The 20,398-nt window shown below is 45.7% G+C and overlaps 3 protein-coding genes across 3 annotated transcripts; 2 read left to right on the top strand and 1 right to left on the bottom strand.

Moving 5' to 3' along the window:
- Positions 1 to 3,315: 3,315 nt before the first annotated feature.
- On the bottom strand, positions 3,316 to 6,594 carry RNF227 (ring finger protein 227). The gene is made up of 2 exons (XM_040346793.1): positions 6,246 to 6,594; positions 3,316 to 4,629 (listed from the first exon to the last, which is right to left on the bottom strand). The coding sequence occupies exons 1-2, from the start codon at positions 6,538 to 6,540 to the stop codon at positions 4,571 to 4,573; spliced, it is 354 nt and encodes a 117-aa protein (XP_040202727.1). The 5' UTR covers positions 6,541 to 6,594; the 3' UTR covers positions 3,316 to 4,570.
- Positions 6,595 to 10,491: 3,897 nt separating this feature from the next.
- LOC120930588 (integumentary mucin A.1-like) lies at positions 10,492 to 11,091 on the top strand. Its single transcript, XM_040341763.1, has one exon. The coding sequence runs from the start codon at positions 10,492 to 10,494 to the stop codon at positions 11,089 to 11,091; it is 600 nt and encodes a 199-aa protein (XP_040197697.1).
- A 2,166-nt stretch (positions 11,092 to 13,257) lies between these two features.
- LOC120930587 (integumentary mucin A.1-like) lies at positions 13,258 to 13,857 on the top strand. Its single transcript, XM_040341762.1, has one exon. The coding sequence runs from the start codon at positions 13,258 to 13,260 to the stop codon at positions 13,855 to 13,857; it is 600 nt and encodes a 199-aa protein (XP_040197696.1).
- Positions 13,858 to 20,398: the final 6,541 nt, after the last annotated feature.

Here is a 20,398-nt window from a genome sequence, read left to right as displayed (position 1 = left end):
AAATAAACCAGACCTTTGCTTTTTTTTGGGCATTGTTTATTTCTATACATAGTGATTCTATCATCACCATTAATATCAAAACTTTGATATACTAGCTAATTATAGGAGCAGACAAAATAGTACATACTATGGGCTAGATTCAGGTAGCCCTGCGTAATATTGTGCAGGCGTAACGTATCTCCGATACGCCGCCGTAAATTAGGGCGCAAGTTCCGTATACATAAATAACTTGCGCCCTAAGTTACGGAGGCGTAACGTATGTGGACCAGCGTAAGCCCGCCTAATTCAAATGGGGATGATGTGGGCGTGTTTTATTTAAATTAATAGTGACCCTGCGTATTTTACGTTTAGGAACGGCGCATGCGCCGTTCGTGAAAGAATTCGTGCGCATGCTCGAAATTCCGACGCAAATAGTCATTGCTTACGACGTAAACGTAAATTACGTCCAGCCCTATGCGAACGACTTACGCAAAAAATTTCAAAATTTGAGGCGGGAACGACGTCCATACTTAACATTGCGTACGCCACATAATAGCAGGAGCAACCTTATGCCGAAAAAGCCTAACATAAACGACGTAACAAAATAGTGCCGGGCGTACGTACGTTTGTGAATTGGCGTATCAACCTAATTAGCATATTCCTTGCGTAAATCAACGGAAGCGCCACCTAGCGGCCAGCGTAAATATGCAGCCCAAGATACGACGGTGTAAGACACTTACGCCAGTCAGATCTTGGGAAATCTATGCGTAACTGATTCTATGAATCAGGCGCATAGATACGACGCCGCAACTCAGAGATACGACGGCGTATCTGGAGATACGCCGTCGTATCTCCTACCTGAATCCGGCCCTATATTTATTATTTAAGTGGGGGGGAGCCAAAACCTCCCCTATTTATTTCAGTCCCAGGTTGTAATGCCTCGGCTGTGTGTGTTGCTTTAGATGCACAGCTTCACATCAAGTATAAACCGAATCCCAATGAAAGAAGCGCTGGTTTTCTGAGCTGATGCAATCTTTACTGAGTTATAATGAACAGAAATGTGTACAATAGTGTTCATATGAGTAATATGAGATTATATGTGTGATATTGGTAAAACTGTGAAACATACATAAAAAGACAAATGTAAGCATGGCTATTCAAGCAACATACATTATACATAGCTAATACAAAAGATAGGGCCTAACTAACATGTGCTTGCTTACTACACTGAAACACACATTATCTATCTGCAATGTCTAACATCCCTCTACACAAGCTGAACTGGCAAAACCCCTTTACTCATAGGCTTTGGTGTTCGTCAGGTTTGCAATCTGCATTAGCTTTAGGATGTCCTGTGGATCTGGTCACTACAGTAGCTAGAGCTGGAATGAACAGGATATGTCCCAGCAAGCCCTAGAGAGTACAGAGAAGACCCGCCTCTAGGCTTCAAGAAAATGGAGGGTCTTGAAGAAACAGACACGTAATGTAATATACATTGCGAAGGCAGCACACTCCCCACCTGGCATACCTTTGTTATGCCACTAACCTTTGGACAGAAGTAAAACTACTTCAGAAATTATGATTGACACTCATTTTTTGCCTGGTGTTTTTGTGTCCACCTTCTAGGTCTTACGTTGCTAATAACAACAACAATAATAATAATAATAATAATAATAATAATAAGCATTAATTAATGTCCATGATAAATAATTTTTTATTACAAAAAGAAATAAATCAATACATACAATATATAGATAAATACTATAAAGTGCAATTAGTGGTAGCATTTGCTTCCAAAATATCAAGTCACAGCAAAATACTATAAAATATATAAAGTCTATTGACAGAAAATGTATACATATACAATAGGGATAAAAAATTACCATGTGTAATAGAGGCATCATATCACAGTAGGCTTATTTATTAAAGCATTGCATATAAGATACCATACGGCCTTCAATGTGAGTTTTACTATGATTGATTGCTTGGGGACAATACAAAAAAAAAAAAAAAAAAAAACAGTCCATACATGATGAAAAGGTCCACTCATTCTCCATTTTAGAAGGCAGTCCCTCAGCAAGTATTCCTGTTCCACTCACACCGACCGAATCATTTACACCCAAGATAGAAAGTTTCCTCTACAAAATTGAGGCAGCCATTTATAATTGTAACAGGAGGCATGTCTCCAGTTCCTACCGACATTATAGGCTTAAAAGTAACTGTCCGACAATGCTGCCACATCTGACAGCACAGCATTCAAGTGAGCTACAAGGCAAAGACTGGCTGAAGGCCTGTAGGTGGTCTGTGTTGGCCCACTGAAAACTTTAGGTTGACTATTCCCAACTAATCACCACTAGAATGGAAATATTCTGCAATCACCAAGAGGAACAGACTTATGCCTTGTACACACGATCGGAAATTTCCGATGGATCAATGCCGGACTTTTCCCCCCCATTGGAAATTCCGATCGTGTGTATGCCCCGGCGGACTTTTTCCATCGGAAATTCCGTCGGAGTTTAGATGGAGAACATGTTCTCTTTTACTCGGATGGAATTCCGATGTGATTTTGGCCGGCTCCGTGTGTACGGGGCTTAAAAGGTCTACATATATCAAGGCCAAATTTTAGAGCGCACACCATCTTTTTGACCATTTGCTGGCTCTCCGAGAGGGAGCTCAGCAATCTAGGACATGGTCACCAAACACCCAAATAGACAGGAAGGGTTTAACTGCAAAGATTCAAGCACCCTACACCACAAGGGCAATGGAATCCACATCTTGTACAGATGAGGACCAAGTCATCAGTACGTAAGATGTATAAATGGATAGTACAGCGATGGCGAACCTTGGCACTCCATATGTTTTGGAACTACATTTCCCATGATGCTCAACTACACTGTAGAGTGCATGAGCATCATGGGAAATGTGGTCTCCAAACATCTGGGGTGCCAAGGTTCGCCATGACTGGTATAGTATAACCCAGCCATTCTCAACCAGGGTTCCTCCACAGTTCAGTTAGGGTTTCTTGAGATGTTGGCAGGTTGACCACCCATTTCATTGGCGCGTGGATAGTTCTGGGACCAACACCAGTTGACTTAACCAGCCACATGACACCGATGATCTTTTTAGTGGTCTTTAGGTTTACATTCTTCCCTCTAGCTACCAATATAAAATACATTTTTTTTAAACCCCAATACACAGGTCTTAGCACAGGGGTGGCCAACCAGTGGCCCGCGGAGCCCTCTGATGTGGCCTGCGACCTCCTGCTCTGTAATAGTGTGTTGGCAAGCCCAGATCACAGGTTGCCGACCCACTATACCACAGCATCAGTGTTGTGAATGAAGCTGGTGGTAGAGGAAGAAAGCGGCTGCGGAGCAGAACCCGATAAGCCGATGCTTCCTCTACAGCGCCGGTACTATTTCGTCTAGGCGGATCGGAGGGCCATAGCGTAGCCGTAACCTGTCATCCGCCCGCTCTGCTCATTGTGGCCCTTGACTGTTTACCCTGTTGCTTAAGTGGCCTCTACAGCGCCAGTACCATTTCCTCTGGGCGGATCGGAGGGCCATAACGTAGTTGTGACCTATCATCCGCCACACACTATTGTGGCCCTCGACTGTTTACCATTTTGCTTAAGTGGCCCTCGCTCTTCAAAAGGTTGGGCACCCCTGTCTTAACAGGTTAAAATGGAGAATATCAATGCCATCGCCCTACCCTGCCAATGCCCACTCTCAGGAGCCCCGCCTCCGCTCCTGGCCATAGTCAACAGATGCCACACTCCTCTACCGCCATGTTGGCGGTGGGCAGGGGTGACGTCACCTTAGTTTTAGCTCCTCACCCAGGTAAGGACTCGACTGTCTGAAGGTTCTCATTGATCCAGGTCATGGTATATGTAGTTAAGTCACATTCAACTGGACTTCTTCAGTAAGCTTGAACAAGTACAGTTGCATGAGATTACTACAAGCCATGACTTGACATTCCTCATCTATATACTTTGTGGTGGTCTTAAACTCAAAAAAATAAAATTATTGAAAGCCAGGAGGTTCAGCAGAACGGCCAAGAACCATAGCATTTTAGGAGGTCCACCATGGCAGTCCCTCTATCACCCGGGAAAGCCTTCCATTACATAAGGAATATACACTTTGTATTTTAGAGGCGTGGTGGCCCAGTTGACCTGTGGTGGCCCAGTTGACCTGTGGTGGCCCAGTTGACCTGTTTGAAGGCCATGTTTCTATGGTAAAGACCAGCGATTCATCCAAGTCCCATACAACACATGAGCGACTTCACAGCAAGAAGACGGTCCAGTAACAGGACTCCAGGGAGCTTCTAGAGAAGTCACATTAAGGCGGAGCAGACGACTGAGAAGCTATGTGACCTTTTCCCCGTCTCATAGATCCTTCTCCATTATCAGTCTCTGATCTCATTTCCAGTTGTTTAGTCACCACCGTGTGAAAGTGACAAAGTCGAGGTTGTAAGTCATTAATCATCCGGTCAGTCCCAGAAGTTGCCGATTCTCCAGCCCGATGCATTCCAGAGCCCTCGGCTTGGAGCTCCCCGACAGCAACACAAGTCACAGCTTTGCGGTTTCCTGGAGGAATCACATGAAGTATGTGCTCATTATAGCCAAGTCCCGCAAGTCTTCGTTGGCCAGAGATCCTGAGAGGAGAGAAATGAGATCATTAATTGGCAACTCAAACGGCAGAGGGGAAAAAATAACATTTACAGGAATGGGTACTTCTAGGGCTCGTTCACATGACTGGTGGTAAAAGCGGGTGGTTGAGCCATGGTTGTAACCAGTACTAGAACCCATAGCAATCAATAGAAACCACCTGGTACTGGTCACGTTGGGTTGCCATGGGTTACTGCACTGCATAAGAACTCTTCACAAGCAACTCCGATGAATGGCTGGATGCGGATTATTGTTCAGGGCTAGCCACTGAAAAGATCAGTTTCGGTGAAATTGACCTTTTAGTGCGTCTTAGAAGATGTTATCCTTCATCAAGAGAATGCTTGTTGTTACAGCCAACATTAGTGAGAGCCAATCAGGGACAGGCATCAGTGCCGCTAAATGCCAACTCTTACATTGTACTTCAGGATACAAACACATGGGTTCAAGAAAATGACATACAGGGTAATGAGAATGTCCAACGTGCTATAAACCAGGTCTGCCAGCCTGTGCCAACCCAGGTCTACCAGCCCACTCTAACCCATAGCACCCAAACCAACAAGCCCACCAATGCATAGCAACCAGCCCACTCTGACCCATGGCGCACTAACCCATGACAACCAGCCCGCTCTAACCCATGGCAACCAGCCCCCTCTAACCCATGGCAACCAGCCCCCTCTAACCCATGGCAACCAGCCCCCTCTAACCCATGGCAACCAGCCCCCTCTAACCCATGGCAACCAGCCCCCTCTAACCCATGGCAACCAGCCCCCTCTAACCCATGGCAACCAGCCCCCTCTAACCCATGGCAACCAGCCCCCTCTAATCCATGGCAACCAGCCCCCTCTAACCCATGGCAACCAGCCCCCTCTAACCCATGGCAACCAGCCCCCTCTAACCCATGGCAACCAGCCCCCTCTAACCCATGGCAACCAACCCCCTCTAACCCATGGCAACCAGCCCGCGCTAACCCATGGCAACCAGCCCGCTCTGACCCATGGCAACCAGCCCGCTCTGACCCATGGCAACCAGCCCGCTCTGACCCATGGCAACCAAACCCATGGCAACCAGCCCCCTCTAACCCATGGCAACCAACCTGCTCTGAACCATGGCAACCAACCCGCTCTAACCCATGGCAACCAAACCCATGATAACCAGCCCGCTCTGACTCATGGCAACCAAACCCATGGCAACCAGCCCGCTCTGACCCATGGCAACCAGCCCCCTCTAACCCATGGCAACCAGCCCGCTCTAACCCATGGCAACCAAAGCCATGGCAACCAGCCTTCTCTAACCCATGACAACCAACCTGCTCTGAACCATGGCAACCAGCCCGCTCTAACCCAGGGCAACCAGCCCGCTCTAACCAATGGCAACCAAACCCATGGCAACCAGTCTGCTCTAACCAATGGCAACCAGCCCGCTCTGACCCATGGCAACCAAACCACTGTTAAACCCCAGCACTCTCCTGGGTGCTAACCAGCCAGAATATTTACATTGCAAAAATGACAGCTGTCAATCATATAAATTCGCGCCCCATTCAGCAAATAACAGCACAGCCCCTGGCTGTCAATCAACCCCAAGGCCGCGCCCCTTCTTCGCTTACCTCTGCGTCGGGACCCCGCCCTCGTCTTCTTGCACAGCCTCTTCAGCCACTTGAAGGGACCCTTCACCGACACCTCACTCTCCTCCTCGTCGCTAGGCAGCGGGGAGGGCGCGCGGCAGAAGGGACACGTGACCTCGCCCCCTCTGGCCGCCAGGCGCTCCAGGCACTCCGAGCATACCACGTGGCGGCAGGCGGCCAACGAGCGCCGCCTCCGCTCCTGGCCGTAGTCAAGGTAACAGATGCCGCATTCCTCTTCTACCACCATGTCAGTTGTGGGCAGTGGTGACGTCACCATATTTTTTTTTTTTTACTCTTGCTTTTCTGTAACTAGAGCGAATGAATGAAAGCGAGTGGAGAGCAACTGAGCTTTATAGGGTGAGGGAAGCCGCGCCCTCCCCCGGAAACTGGTGAGCTCATCGTGAATGGGCGGCCAATGAGAGCCGAGGGGGTGGGAAGAAGTGGAGCGTGGCGGGTGACTCATGCTGGGAGAATTCAGTGTTTACACGGCGCGTGTTATCAGGATTATTATAATAGTCTCCTTATCAGAGTGTATGGAGGGCTTACTGTAATGTGACGTCATAGTATACAATTATTACTGTAATAGAAGGTCACTATAACAACAATATATCCATATCAGGGGCTGTTACCGTAATAGGAGGTCACAGTTATATCCTATTATTGTTATTATTACTACAGTGCCTGGAAAAAGTATTCATACCCCTTGTAATTGACAGGCCGGGCAAGGAGAGCATTAATCAGAGAAGCAGCCAAGAGGCCCATGATAGCTCTGGAGATCCACAGATCAGGGGGGAGAATCTGTCCACAGGACAACCAATAGTGCCACTTAACATCAGCTATTCCAGTCAGAGTGCCCTCTTACATCAGGTTTCTTCGTCAGAGTGCCCCCTTACATCAGGTTTCTTCGTCAGAGTGCCCTCTTAGACCTGGTGTCTCCCATCACTGTGCCCCCTTACATCAGGTTTCTTCGTCAGAGTGCCCCCTTACATCAGGTTTCTTCGTCAGAGTGCCCCCTTAGACCTGGTGTCTCCCATCACTGTGCCCCCTTACATCATTTGTCCCCATCAGAGTTCCCCTTTACATTAGGTGTCCCCATCACATTGCCACCTTACATCAAGTGTTCCCACCAGAGTGCCCCTATACATCAGAGTGCCCCTTAACATAAAATGTGCCCATCAGCATGCCCCTTATTTTAGGGTTAAGGGTTACTCTGATGGGTACATTTATGTTAAAGGGCATGCTAATTTGCAAATTTTATTGGGCCCATCAGAGTGCCACTTAACATAAAATGTGCCCATCAACATGAACCTTAACATAAAATAAGGGGCATGCTAATAAGCACATTTTATGTTAAGGGGCACTCTGATGGGCACATTTTATGTTAAGGGCCATGCTGATGGGAACAACAAAATGTGCCCATCAGCATGCCCCTTAAAATAAAGCGTGCCCATCAGCATGCCCCTTAAAATAAAGCGTGCCCATCAGCATGCCCCTTAATATAAAGCGTGCCCATCAGCAAGCCCCTTAACATAAAATGTGCCCTTTAGAGTGCTCCTTAACATTAAATATGCCCATCAGAGTGCCCCTTTACACAAAATGTGCCCATCAGCATGCCCCTTAAAATAAAGCGTGCCCATCAGCATGCCCCTTAATATAAAGCGTGCCCATCAGCAAGCCCCTTAACATAAAATGTGCCCTTTAGAGTGCTCCTTAACATTAAATATGCCCATCAGAGTGCCCCTTGACATAAAATGTGCCCATCAGCATGCCCCTTAACATAAAGTGTGCCCATCAGCAATTCCCTGAACATAAAGCGTGCCCATCAGCATGTCCCTTAACATAAAGCGTGCCCATCAGCAAGTCCCTTAACATAAAATGTGCCCTTTAGAGTGCTCCTTAACATTAAATATGCCCATCAGAGTGCCCCTTAACATAAAATGTGCCCATCAGCATGACCCTTAACATAAAGTGTGCCCATCAGCAAGTCCCTTAACATAAAGCGTGCCCATCAGCATGCCCCTTAACATAAAGCGTGCCCATCAGCAAGCCCCTTAACATAAAATGTGCCCTTTAGAGTGCTCCTTAACATTAAATATGCCCATCAGAGTGCCCCTTAACATAAAATGTGCCCATTAGCATGCCCCTTATTTTATGTTAAGGTTCGCTCTGATGGGCACATTTTATGTTAACCACTTGCTTACTGGGCACATATACCCCCTTCCTACCCAGGTGAAATTTCAGCTTTCGGCACTGTCACGCTTTGAATGACAATTGCGCGGTCGTGCGACGTGGCTCCCAAACAAAATTGGCGTCTTTTTTTCCCCACAAATAGAGCTTTATTTTGGTGGTATTTGATCACCTCTGCGGTTTTTATTTTTTGCACTATAAACAAAAATAGAGCGAAAATTTTGGTAAAAAAAAATCGCAATAAGCGTTTATCGATTGGTTTGCACAAAATGTATAGAGTCTACCAAATAGGGGATAGGTTTATGGCATTTTTATTAATATTTTTTTTTCTAGTAATGGCGGCGATCAGCGTTTTTTTTCATGACTGCGACATTATGGCGGACACATCGGACAATTTTGACACTATTTTGGGACCATTGTCATTTATACAGCGAACAGTGCTATAAAAATGCCCTGATTACTGTGAAAATGACACTGGCAATGAAGGGGGTTAACCAGGAGGGGGCGCTGTAGGGGTTAAGTGTGCCCTAAGGGATCGTTCTTACTGTGGGGGGGCATGGCTGTGTGTGTGACGTCACTGATCGCCGTTCCCTAACACAGGGAACAGACGATCAGTGTCAGCCACACTAGGAAGCACGGGGAAAGGTTTGTTTACACTCACCTCTCCCCGTTCTTCCTCTCTGTAACCCGATCGCGGGACACCGGCGGCGATCGGGTCCGCTGTTTCCGCGGTGAAAGGGTCACAGAGGAGAGGACTGGGTCGCGAAGCATGCCGCCGGCGGCACGCTGCGCGACCCGCGGCTGGGCTCTTAAAGGGGATGTACATGTACGCCCTTGTGCCCAGCCGTGACATTTTGAAGACGTATATCGTCGTGCGGCGGTCCTCAAGTTAAGGTTCACTCTGGTGGGCACATTTTAGGTTAAGGGGCATGCTGATGGACAAAATGTGCCCATCAGAGTGCCCCTTATAAATGTTGGTCTAACATGATAATTTCCCATGCTCATCGGCATCATCTAGTGGCCATAATGGAGTATTTTCCTGAAGTAGTGTAGTGGTGCCAGGAATAGATAGCAGGAGGTGTAATGCTCTCCGGTGTGAACTACCTTTTTAGGCACAGATACCAGTCCAGAAATGTCCCGGCCAGCAGCGGTGAGGTTATCTGTGGGATGTACGGCACTTCAAAGGAAAATGAAACTTTCAGCAAAACAAAACCCATCCGTGTCTCAGCTCTGTATATATATATATATATATATATATATATATATATATATATATATATACACATACATACATACACACACACACACAGCCTGGAATATGACTTTTTAATGTAACACAATCCAAGAAAGGTATCGGTGGGGTCAGCCGCGCTTCCTTTTCCTCTGCAGGGTGCCGGCATCGGTTTATCTTCAATGGTGATTACAGGAAATCTATAATAAAAGTATAAAAGTCATAGTGATGATTTTTTTTTCTTTTACTCTTCAGGGAATTTCCAGATTCCAATCAGCCCATGATGTCAGTGTGGACGGTTATATGAAGTGTCAGCAACGTGTCTGTGAAAGGAGATGGACATGGAGCTCAGAGAAAGATCACAGAGGCCGAGTACACAGGACCTGACATATGGGGGGGTTATTGAGGGGTATCAGGGCACCACAGGCAAGCATGGAGGAGGCAGGTAAGCGGGGGTCAAAGATCCAAAAAATCTAGGGGGGGCACCAACTCCAGCGACGTTTACACTCATATTAGGTGAGCACCACAAGTCCCAGTGTCCAGATGGCAGCACACGACCAATACAGAGCTACAAGTCCCAGCAGTCCAAGGGTCATGATAGCAGAACACAGCCAAATGTGACTACAAGTCTCAGCAGTCCCAGTAACCAGATGGCAGCACAGAGCCAAGCAGGACTGCAAGTCCGAGCAGTCCCAGTGCCCAGATGGCAGCATACAGTAAATACAGGACTACAAATCCCAGCAATCCCAAGGTTAGGAGGCAGCATACAGCAAATACAGGACTACAAGTCCCAGCAATCCCAGTGTGCAGATGGCAACATACAGTAAATGCAGGACTACAAATCCCAGCAATCCCAGTGTTCAGATGGCAGCATACAGAAAATACAGGACTACAAGTCCCACCAAACCCAGTGTTCAGATGGCAGCATACAGAAAATACAGGACTACAAGTCCCACCAAACCCAGTGTTCAGATGGCAGCATACAGCAAATACAGGGCTTTAAGTCCGAGCAGTCCCAGTGCCAAGATGGCAGCATACAGTAAATACAGGACTACAAATCCCAACAATCCCAAGGTTAAGATGGCAGCATACAGCAAATACAGGACTACAAGTCCGAGCAGTCCCAGTGCCAAGATGGCTGCATACAGTAAATACAGGACTACAAATCCCAACAATCCCAAGGTTAAGATGGCAGCATACAGCAAATACAGGGCTACAAGTCCGAGCAGTCCCAGTGCCAAGATGGCAGCATACAGCAAATACAGGACTACAAATCCCAACAATCCCAAGGTTAAGATGGCAGCATACAGCAAATACAGGACTACAAGTCCCAGAAAACCCAGTGCCCAGATGGCAGCATACAGCAAATACAGGACTACACTTCTAAGTCCCAGCAATCCCAGTGTCTAGGTGGCAGCACACAGTAAATATAGGACTACAAGTCCCACTGTCCAGAAAGCAGCACACAGCCAACACTGAACTACAAGTCCCAGCTGTTTTTTAGTGTCCATACAGCAGCACACAACCAATACAAAACTACAAGTCCCAGTGTCCGGATTATTATTCAGGATTTATATAATGCTAACAGTTTGCGCGGCGCTTTACATATGCCAGTACACAACCATATAGGACTACAAGTCCCAGCAGTCTCAGTGTCCACGTAGCCAAAGGGGACTACAAGTCCCAGTGCTCAGATGCCAGCACACAGCTAAACAGGACCACAAGTCCCAGCAGCCCCAATTTTAAAATAGTTGCACACAGTCAATACAGAACTACAAGTCCCAGTGTCCAGATGAGAGCATGCAGCCAACACAGAACTACAAGTCCCAGTATCCAGAGGGGTGGCAGCAGTGGTACTTGAGGGGGGTGTCAGCGGTGATGTTGAGGGGGGTGGCAGCGGTGTTACTTGAGGGGTGGAACGGCCCCTTACACTGGCGGGCCCCTCGCACGGGCGGCAGGCGGGCCCCCCGGACTTGGCGGAACTACAGGGCCCAGTAGCCACGGCGACTGTTGCGACCCTGATAATTCCACCACTGAATATAATACATAGAGATGAGTGGTTACTGATAGAATAGTTATGTGGCAAATGAGGGGTTAATGATATAATACTTATGCTAAGTGGCAGATAAGTGGTTAATGATAGAGAAGTTAAGCAGCAGGTGAGGAATTAATTGTATAATAAAGGGTGTTAATGAAAGAATAGTGTAGTTAAGTGACAGATGGGGGTCAATGATATAATAGTTAAGTGGCAGAAGAGAAGCTAATGATAGAATATTAATTGGCAAGTGCGGGTTAATGATATAGTACGTCTGTTAAATGGCAAATTAAGGGTTAATGATATAACACTTCAGTTAATTGTCAAAAGGGGGGGGGGGGTTATCTAATATAATACTTATGTTGAGTGGCAGGTGATGGGTTAACAATATAATACTTTTGATACGTGGCAGATGAGTGGTTAATGATAGAATATTTAAGTGGCTGATGAGGGCTACCGCAGTAGAATAGCAGATGAGGGGTTAACAATAAAATATTGACATATGAGGGGTTAATGATAGAATAGTTATGTGACAGGTGAGGGGTTAATGGTAGAATAGTAAAATGACAGGTGAGGGGTTAAATATATATTTTAAGGGGTTAATGATAGAATAGTTAAGTGACAGGTGAGGGGTTAATGATAGAATAGTTAAGTGACAGGTGAGGGGTTAATGATAGAATAGTTAAGTGACAGGTGAGGGGTTAACGATAGAATAGTAACGTGGCAGGTGAGGGGTTAATGATAGAATAGTTAAGTGACAGATGAGGGGTTAAATATATATTTTAAGGGGTTAATGATAGAATAATTAAGTGGCAAGTGAGGGGTTCATGATATAATAAGAGGTAAATTATATAATGGCTAAGGGCTAGATTCAGATACAATTGCGTATCTTTAGGCGGGCGTAGCGTATCTCCTATACGCTACGCCGCCGTAACTTTGAGAGGCGAGTATGGTATTCAGAAAGATTATGCGCCCGAAGTTACGGCGGCGTAGCGTATAAGGGCCGGCGTAAGCTCGCCTAATTCAAATATGGAAGATGTGGGCGTGTTTTATGTAAATTAAGTGTGACCCCACATAAATGACGTTTCTAACGAACGGCGCATGCGCCGTCCGTGAACGTATACCAGTGCGCATGCTCCTAATTACCACAGGCAAGCATGGAGGAGGCAGGTAAGCGGGGGTCAAAGATCCAAAAAATCTAGGGGGGGCACCAACTCCAGCGACGTTTACACTCATATTAGGTGAGCACCACAAGTCCCAGTGTCCAGATGGCAGCACACGACCAATACCAATACAGAGCTACAAGTCCCAGCAGTCCAAGGGTCATGATAGCAGAACACAGCCAAATGTGACTACAAGTCTCAGAAGTCCCAGTAACCAGATGGCAGCACAGAGCCAAGCAGGACTGCAAGTCCGAGCAGTCCCAGTGCCCAGATGGCAGCATACAGTAAATACAGGACTACAAATCCCAGCAATCCCAAGGTTAGGAGGCAGCATACAGCAAATACAGGACTACAAGTCCCAGCAATCCCAGTGTGCAGATGGCAACATACAGTAAATGCAGGACTACAAATCCCAGCAATCCCAGTGTTCAGATGGCAGCATACAGAAAATACAGGACTACAAGTCCCACCAAACCCAGTGTTCAGATGGCAGCATACAGAAAATACAGGACTACAAGTCCCACCAAACCCAGTGTTCAGATGGCAGCATACAGCAAATACAGGGCTTTAAGTCCGAGCAGTCCCAGTGCCAAGATGGCAGCATACAGTAAATACAGGACTACAAATCCCAACAATCCCAAGGTTAAGATGGCAGCATACAGCAAATACAGGACTACAAGTCCGAGCAGTCCCAGTGCCAAGATGGCAGCATACAGTAAATACAGGACTACAAATCCCAACAATCCCAAGGTTAAGATGGCAGCATACAGCAAATACAGGGCTACAAGTCCGAGCAGTCCCAGTGCCAAGATGGCAGCATACAGCAAATACAGGACTACAAATCCCAACAATCCCAAGGTTAAGATGGCAGCATACAGCAAATACAGGACTACAAGTCCCAGAAAACCCAGTGCCCAGATGGCAGCATACAGCAAATACAGGACTACACTTCTAAGTCCCAGCAATCCCAGTGTCTAGGTGGCAGCACACAGTAAATATAGGACTACAAGTCCCACTGTCCAGAAAGCAGCACACAGCCAACACTGAACTACAAGTCCCAGCTGTTTTTTAGTGTCCATACAGCAGCACACAACCAATACAAAACTACAAGTCCCAGTGTCCGGATTATTATTCAGGATTTATATAATGCTAACAGTTTGCGCGGCGCTTTACATATGCCAGTACACAACCATATAGGACTACAAGTCCCAGCAGTCTCAGTGTCCACGTAGCCAAAGGGGACTACAAGTCCCAGTGCTCAGATGCCAGCACACAGCTAAACAGGACCACAAGTCCCAGCAGCCCCAATTTTAAAATAGTTGCACACAGTCAATACAGAACTACAAGTCCCAGTGTCCAGATGAGAGCATGCAGCCAACACAGAACTACAAGTCCCAGTATCCAGAGGGGTGGCAGCAGTGGTACTTGAGGGGGGTGTCAGCGGTGATGTTGAGGGGGGTGGCAGCGGTGTTACTTGAGGGGTGGAACGGCCCCTTACACTGGCGGGCCCCTCGCACGGGCGGCAGGCGGGCCCCCCGGACTTGGCGGAACTACAGGGCCCAGTAGCCACGGCGACTGTTGCGACCCTGATAATTCCACCACTGAATATAATACATAGAGATGAGTGGTTACTGATAGAATAGTTATGTGGCAAATGAGGGGTTAATGATATAATACTTATGCTAAGTGGCAGATAAGTGGTTAATGATAGAAAAGTTAAGCAGCAGGTGAGGAATTAATTGTATAATAAAGGGTGTTAATGAAAGAATAGTGTAGTTAAGTGACAGATGGGGGTCAATGATAGAATAGTTAAGTGGCAGAAGAGAAGCTAATGATAGAATATTAATTGGCAAGTGCGGGTTAATGATATAGTACGTCTGTTAAATGGCAAATTAAGGGTTAATGATATAACACTTCAGTTAATTGTCAAAAGGGGGGGGCGGGGTTATCTAATATAATACTTATGTTGAGTGGCAGGTGATGGGTTAACAATATAATACTTTTGATACGTGGCAGATGAGTGGTTAATGATAGAATATTTAAGTGGCTGATGAGGGCTACCGCAGTAGAATAGCAGATGAGGGGTTAACAATAAAATATTGACATATGAGGGGTTAATGATAGAATAGTTATGTGACAGGTGAGGGGTTAATGGTAGAATAGTAAAATGACAGGTGAGGGGTTAAATATATATTTTAAGGGGTTAATGATAGAATAGTTAAGTGACAGGTGAGGGGTTAATGATAGAATAGTTAAGTGACAGGTGAGGGGTTAACGATAGAATAGTAAAGTGGCAGGTGAGGGGTTAACGATAGAATAGTAACGTGGCAGGTGAGGGGTTAATGATAGAATAGTTAAGTGACAGATGAGGGGTTAAATATATATTTTAAGGGGTTAATGATAGAATAATTAAGTGGCAAGTGAGGGGTTCATGATATAATAAGAGGTAAATTATATAATGGCTAAGGGCTAGATTCAGATACAATTGCGTATCTTTAGGCGGGCGTAGCGTATCTCCTATACGCTACGCCGCCGTAACTTTGAGAGGCGAGTATGGTATTCAGAAAGATTATGCGCCCGAAGTTACGGCGGCGTAGCGTATAAGGGCCGGCGTAAGCTCGCCTAATTCAAATATGGAAGATGTGGGCGTGTTTTATGTAAATTAAGTGTGACCCCACATAAATGACGTTTCTAACGAACGGCGCATGCGCCGTCCGTGAACGTATCCCAGTGCGCATGCTCCTAATTACGCCGCAAATAGTCAATGCTTTCGACGTGAACGTAACTTACGCAAAGCCCTATTCGCAGAACGACTTACGCAAACTACGTAAACGGCGGAAAATTCGACGCTGTCCCGACGTCCATACTTAACATTGGCTACGCCTCATATAGCAGGGGTAACTTCACGCCGGAAAAAGCCTAACGTAAACTACGTAAAAAAAAAAATGCGCCGGCCGGACGTACGTTTCTGAATCGGCGTATCTAGCTCATTTGCATATTCTACGCGGAAATCAACGGAAGCGCCGGCCAGCGTAAATATGCACCCTAAGATACGACGGTGTAAGAGACTTACGCCGGTCGTACCTTAGCAACATTTAAGCCTATCTCAGTTTGAGCATACGCTTAAAAATACGACGGCGCGGATTCGGACTTCTACTGATACGCCCGTCGTAAGTCTTTCTGAATCTAGCCCTAAGTGTTAGGTGAGGGGTTTATGATGGAGTGTTTATGTGGAGTGACAGGTGAGGGGTTAATGATAGAATAGTTAAGTGGCAGGTGAGGGGTTAATGATAGAATAGTTATGTGACAGGTGAGGGGTTAATGATAGAATAGTTAAGTGGAAGGTGAGGGGTTAATGATAGAATAGTTAAGTGACAGGTGAGGGGTTAATGATAGAATAGTTAAGTGACAGGTGAGGGGTTAAATATATATTTTAAGGGGTTAATGATAGAATAGTTATGTGACAGGTGAGGGGTTAATGATAGAATAGTTAAGTGGCAGGTGAGGGGTTAATGATAGAATAGTTATGTGACAGGTGAGGGGTTAAATATATATTTTAAGGGGTTAATGATAGAATAGTTAAGTGACAGGTGAGGGGTTAATGATAGAATAGTTAAGTAGCAGGTGAGGGGTTAATGATAGAATAGTTAAGTGGCAGGTGAGGGGTTAATGATAGAATAGTTAAGTGAGGGGTTAATGATAGAATAGTTAAGTGACAGGTGAGGGGTTAATGATAGAATAGTTAAGTGACAGGTGAGGGGTTAATGATAGAATAGTTAAGTGGCAGGTGAGGGGTTAATGATAGAATAGTTAAGTGGCAGGTGAAGGGTTAATGATAGAATAGTTAAGTGGCAGGTGAGGGGTTAATGATAGAATAGTTAAGTGGCAGGTGAGGGGTTAATGATAGAATAGTTAAGTGAGGGGTTAATGATAGAATAGTTAAGTGGCAGGTGAAGGGTTAATGATAGAATAGTTAAGTAGCAGGTGAGGGGTTAATGATAGAATAGTTAAGTGGCAGGTGAGGGGTTAATGATAGAATAGTTAAGTGGCAGGTGAGGGGTTAATGATAGAATAGTTAAGTGGCAGGTGAGGGGTTAATGATAGAATAGTTACGTGACAGGTGAGGGGTTAATGATAGAATAGTTAAGTGAGGGGTTAATGATAGAATAGTTAAGTGAGGGGTTCATGATAGAATAGTTAAGTGACAGGTGAGGGGTTAATGATAGAATAGTTAAGTGGCAGGTGAGGGGTTAATGATAGAATAGTTAAGTGGCAGTTGAAGGGTTAATGATAGAATAGTTAAGTGACAGGTGAGGGGTTAATGATAGCATAGTTAAGTGGCAGGTGAGGGGTTAATGATAGCATAGTTAAGTGAGGGGTTAATGATAGAATAGTTAAGTGGCAGGTGAGGGGTTAATGGTAGAATAGTTAAGTGGCAAGTAAGGGGTTATTTATATAATAAGAGGTAAATGATAGAATAGTTAAGTGACAGGTGAGGGGTTAATGATAGAATAGTTAAGTGGCAGGAGAGGGGTTAATGATAGAATAGTTAAGTGGCAGGTGAGGAGTTAATGATAGATCAGTTAAGTGAGGGGTTAATGATAGAATAGTTAAGTGGCAGGTGAGGGGTTAATGATAGCATAGTTAAGTGACAGGTGAGGGGTTAATGATAGAATAGTTAAGTGACAGGTGAGGGGTAAATGATAGAATAGTTAAGTGTCAGGTGAGGGGTTAATGATAGAATAGTTGAGTAGAAGACGAGGGGTAATGATATAATAGCTATGTGTCAGATTAAGGGTTAATGATATCATATTTTAGTTAGGGGGCGGGTGAAGGGTTAATGACATGACACTTTGTTGGGTAGATCTGTATAATATTCTGGATCCAAATAAATAAAAGTTTGGTAATTGTATGTTGGCAGATGAGGGGTTAATCCTCTGGTACTCCAGGTATGCAGTGGAGGAGGGGGAGGGGGAATCACCTGACATTCCATCATGGCGGCACGGCAGGTGACAGGACGATGATGTCACGTTGTGGCGAGTCATGGGACTGGGACCAGCATTAGATACTCCATGTAGAGCACGTCCGGGCCCCGGGGGGATCCCAAATAGGGCTTTCCCGGTAGACGGCTGATTGGAGAAGCGAGGAGGGTGATGATTGACAAGCGAGGTGAAGTTTCCGGTGGGGGAGGGGAGGACGCGTGCCGTGCGTGCCCAAACAACTTACAGGAAAAAGGCAGAAAAAGCCTGTAAACGAAACAAGAAAAAATAATAATTCACAGAACAATGAGGGCGAGTGAGAATAACCTCCAGAGCGAGCGTTCCGATAAATATCCATCTGTACTGACGGGAAACAAAGAGCAAGAGAAGCCAACTCGTGTGATACGTTACGTCCTACATCACGTCCTACATCCACCACATAAAGAGGACCTGTCCTGTGCAGGATCCGAGTCTTCAACAATACACAGCGACAGTATCATTTCATAGAAAAGATAAATGATATACAGAATTATTCATCCCTGTAAGGAAATGATGGAAAAGAGCCCCGGGGGAAATATTTGGGATTTTAGGGGTGCTTATTGATAATTTGACGGTATTAGAAAAGAGAAAAAGAAAAGGGTTCATAAAAAATCTGTTTTATTCATGAAATACATGGTATTATAAAAATTTGAATGAAAAGGAAAAACAATACAGCGCAGTGCACTCTTTCCTTGAACGTCACAAGCTTGCTGTCCTACATGTTTCGTCCTAGGTTCGGCTTCTTCAGGGACGCATAGGGACTTTAATTTGTCTACAATAGATACAAATAGTTATAAGTACATACTTTAAAACAGTTACAGAAAATACTTTCAAACACTAATGAACTACAAATTACTAGATTAAAGTATGTACTTATAACTATTTGTATCTATTCAAGACAAATTAAAGTCCCAATGCGTCCCTGAAGAAGCCGAACCTAGGACGAAACATGTAGGACAGCAAGCTTGTGACTTTCAAGGAAACAGTGCTCTGCACTGTATTCTTTTTCCTTTTCATTCTAATTTTTTCTAATACTTTTCTGATCTTTTCTAATATCTTCAAATTATCAATAAGCACCCCTAAAATCCCATATATTTCCCCCGAACACGGGGCTCTATTTTACGTAATAAATATATTAAAGCGGGGGGTTGGCAACTGGTCAATCGCAATCTACCCATCAATTCTGATCTTGACCCGAGCCAATCAACTAAGAATCTGATCCTCCAATACTGCTAAGACCCTGGATAAAGCATCCTAGTCATGTGACCATCTCATCACTCTGGTCATGTGATGTCCCCACCAGAACACTGGAGGTTCTCCGCCAGGTGATTTCTCTCAGCCCAGGGATTACATTGGCTGATGAGTTTTCTCAGTGACTTGGGGGGGCAGATGAGTGTTTTGGGGTGACGAGGTGTGTGTGTGGGGCCCCAGCATCCCCTAAGGGCCCCAAAGACACCTCTGAGCTCAGTATATGAGGCAGTGGGAAGGACATGCTGCTACCTGGGGACAAAAGGGAGGACATATTGCCACCTGTAGTGCTTCATATTAGTCTGCCCCCTCTCCGAGTGTGTCCTCACCGGGTACTGCAGCACCCCTGCACTCTGAATTACTCACATTTGACCCCTGAGCTTTGCATTACTACTAACCCCTGCACTCTGCATTACTTACTTCTGAACTCTTTGTTACCTACTACTAGAGTCTGAACACTGCATTACTTACCAAGGCCCTTGGTCACTTACCACCAAACTCTGCATTACTTACTACTGACCCCTGCACTCTGTGTTACCTAATACTGACCTCCGAACACTGCATTATTTACGACTGACCCCCTAAACACTATGAGCTAGATTCACAAAGACTTTACGTTGGCGTATCTATTGATACACCGCGTAAGTTCAAAGATGCGCCGTCGTATCTATGCGCGCTATTCAGGGAACTAGATACGCCTGAATTCCTGCTTCATCCGACCGACGTAAGTCTTAGCACGCCGTCGTATCTTGGGTGCATATTTACGCTGGCCGCTAGGGGCGCTTCCTTAGATTTACGCGTAGAATATGTAAATGAGCTAGATACGCCGATTCACGAACGTACTTGCGCCCGCTACGCTGTTTACATAAGGCTTACGTCCGGCGTAAAGTTATCCCTGCTATAGGAGGCACAGCCAATGTTAAGGTATGGACGTCGGAACAGCCGTGGAATTTTACGTCATTAACGTAAGTGGTACGTGAATGGGGGTGTGCGTAGGTTACGTTCACGTCGAAAGCATTGAGCCGACGTTTCTTAGGGAGTATTTGCGACGTGATTCTGAGCATGTGCGCGCCATTCATTTACATGGGGTCATGGCTAATTTAAATGAAGCACGCCCACTACCTGCCTAGTTTGAATTAGGCGGGCTTACGCCGGCACATTTACACTACGCTGGCGCAACGTACGGCGCAGGATCTTTGAGAATACTGGTCTGGGCTCCCTGTTTTACGTCGGCGTAGCGCATATGAGATGCG

This window comes from Rana temporaria, chromosome 3 (genome assembly GCF_905171775.1).
Source record: "Rana temporaria chromosome 3, aRanTem1.1, whole genome shotgun sequence".
NCBI lineage: Eukaryota > Metazoa > Chordata > Amphibia > Anura > Ranidae > Rana > Rana temporaria.
This window is presented reverse-complemented; position numbering and strand designations above follow the sequence as displayed.

Bases quoted from the DNA above. Each gene is read 5' to 3' on its own strand.
- RNF227 (XM_040346793.1), bottom strand. From the start codon at position 6,540: ATGGTGACGTCACCACTGCCCACAACTGACATGGTGGTAGAAGAGGAA. The intron at 4,630-6,245 runs GTAAGCGAAGAA...CTCTCCTCTCAG, and splicing joins GGCGGGGTCCCGACGCAGAG to GATCTCTGGCCAACGAAGAC.
- LOC120930587 (XM_040341762.1), top strand. From the start codon at position 13,258: ATGGCAACATACAGTAAATGCAGGACTACAAATCCCAGCAATCCCAGT.
- LOC120930588 (XM_040341763.1), top strand. From the start codon at position 10,492: ATGGCAACATACAGTAAATGCAGGACTACAAATCCCAGCAATCCCAGT.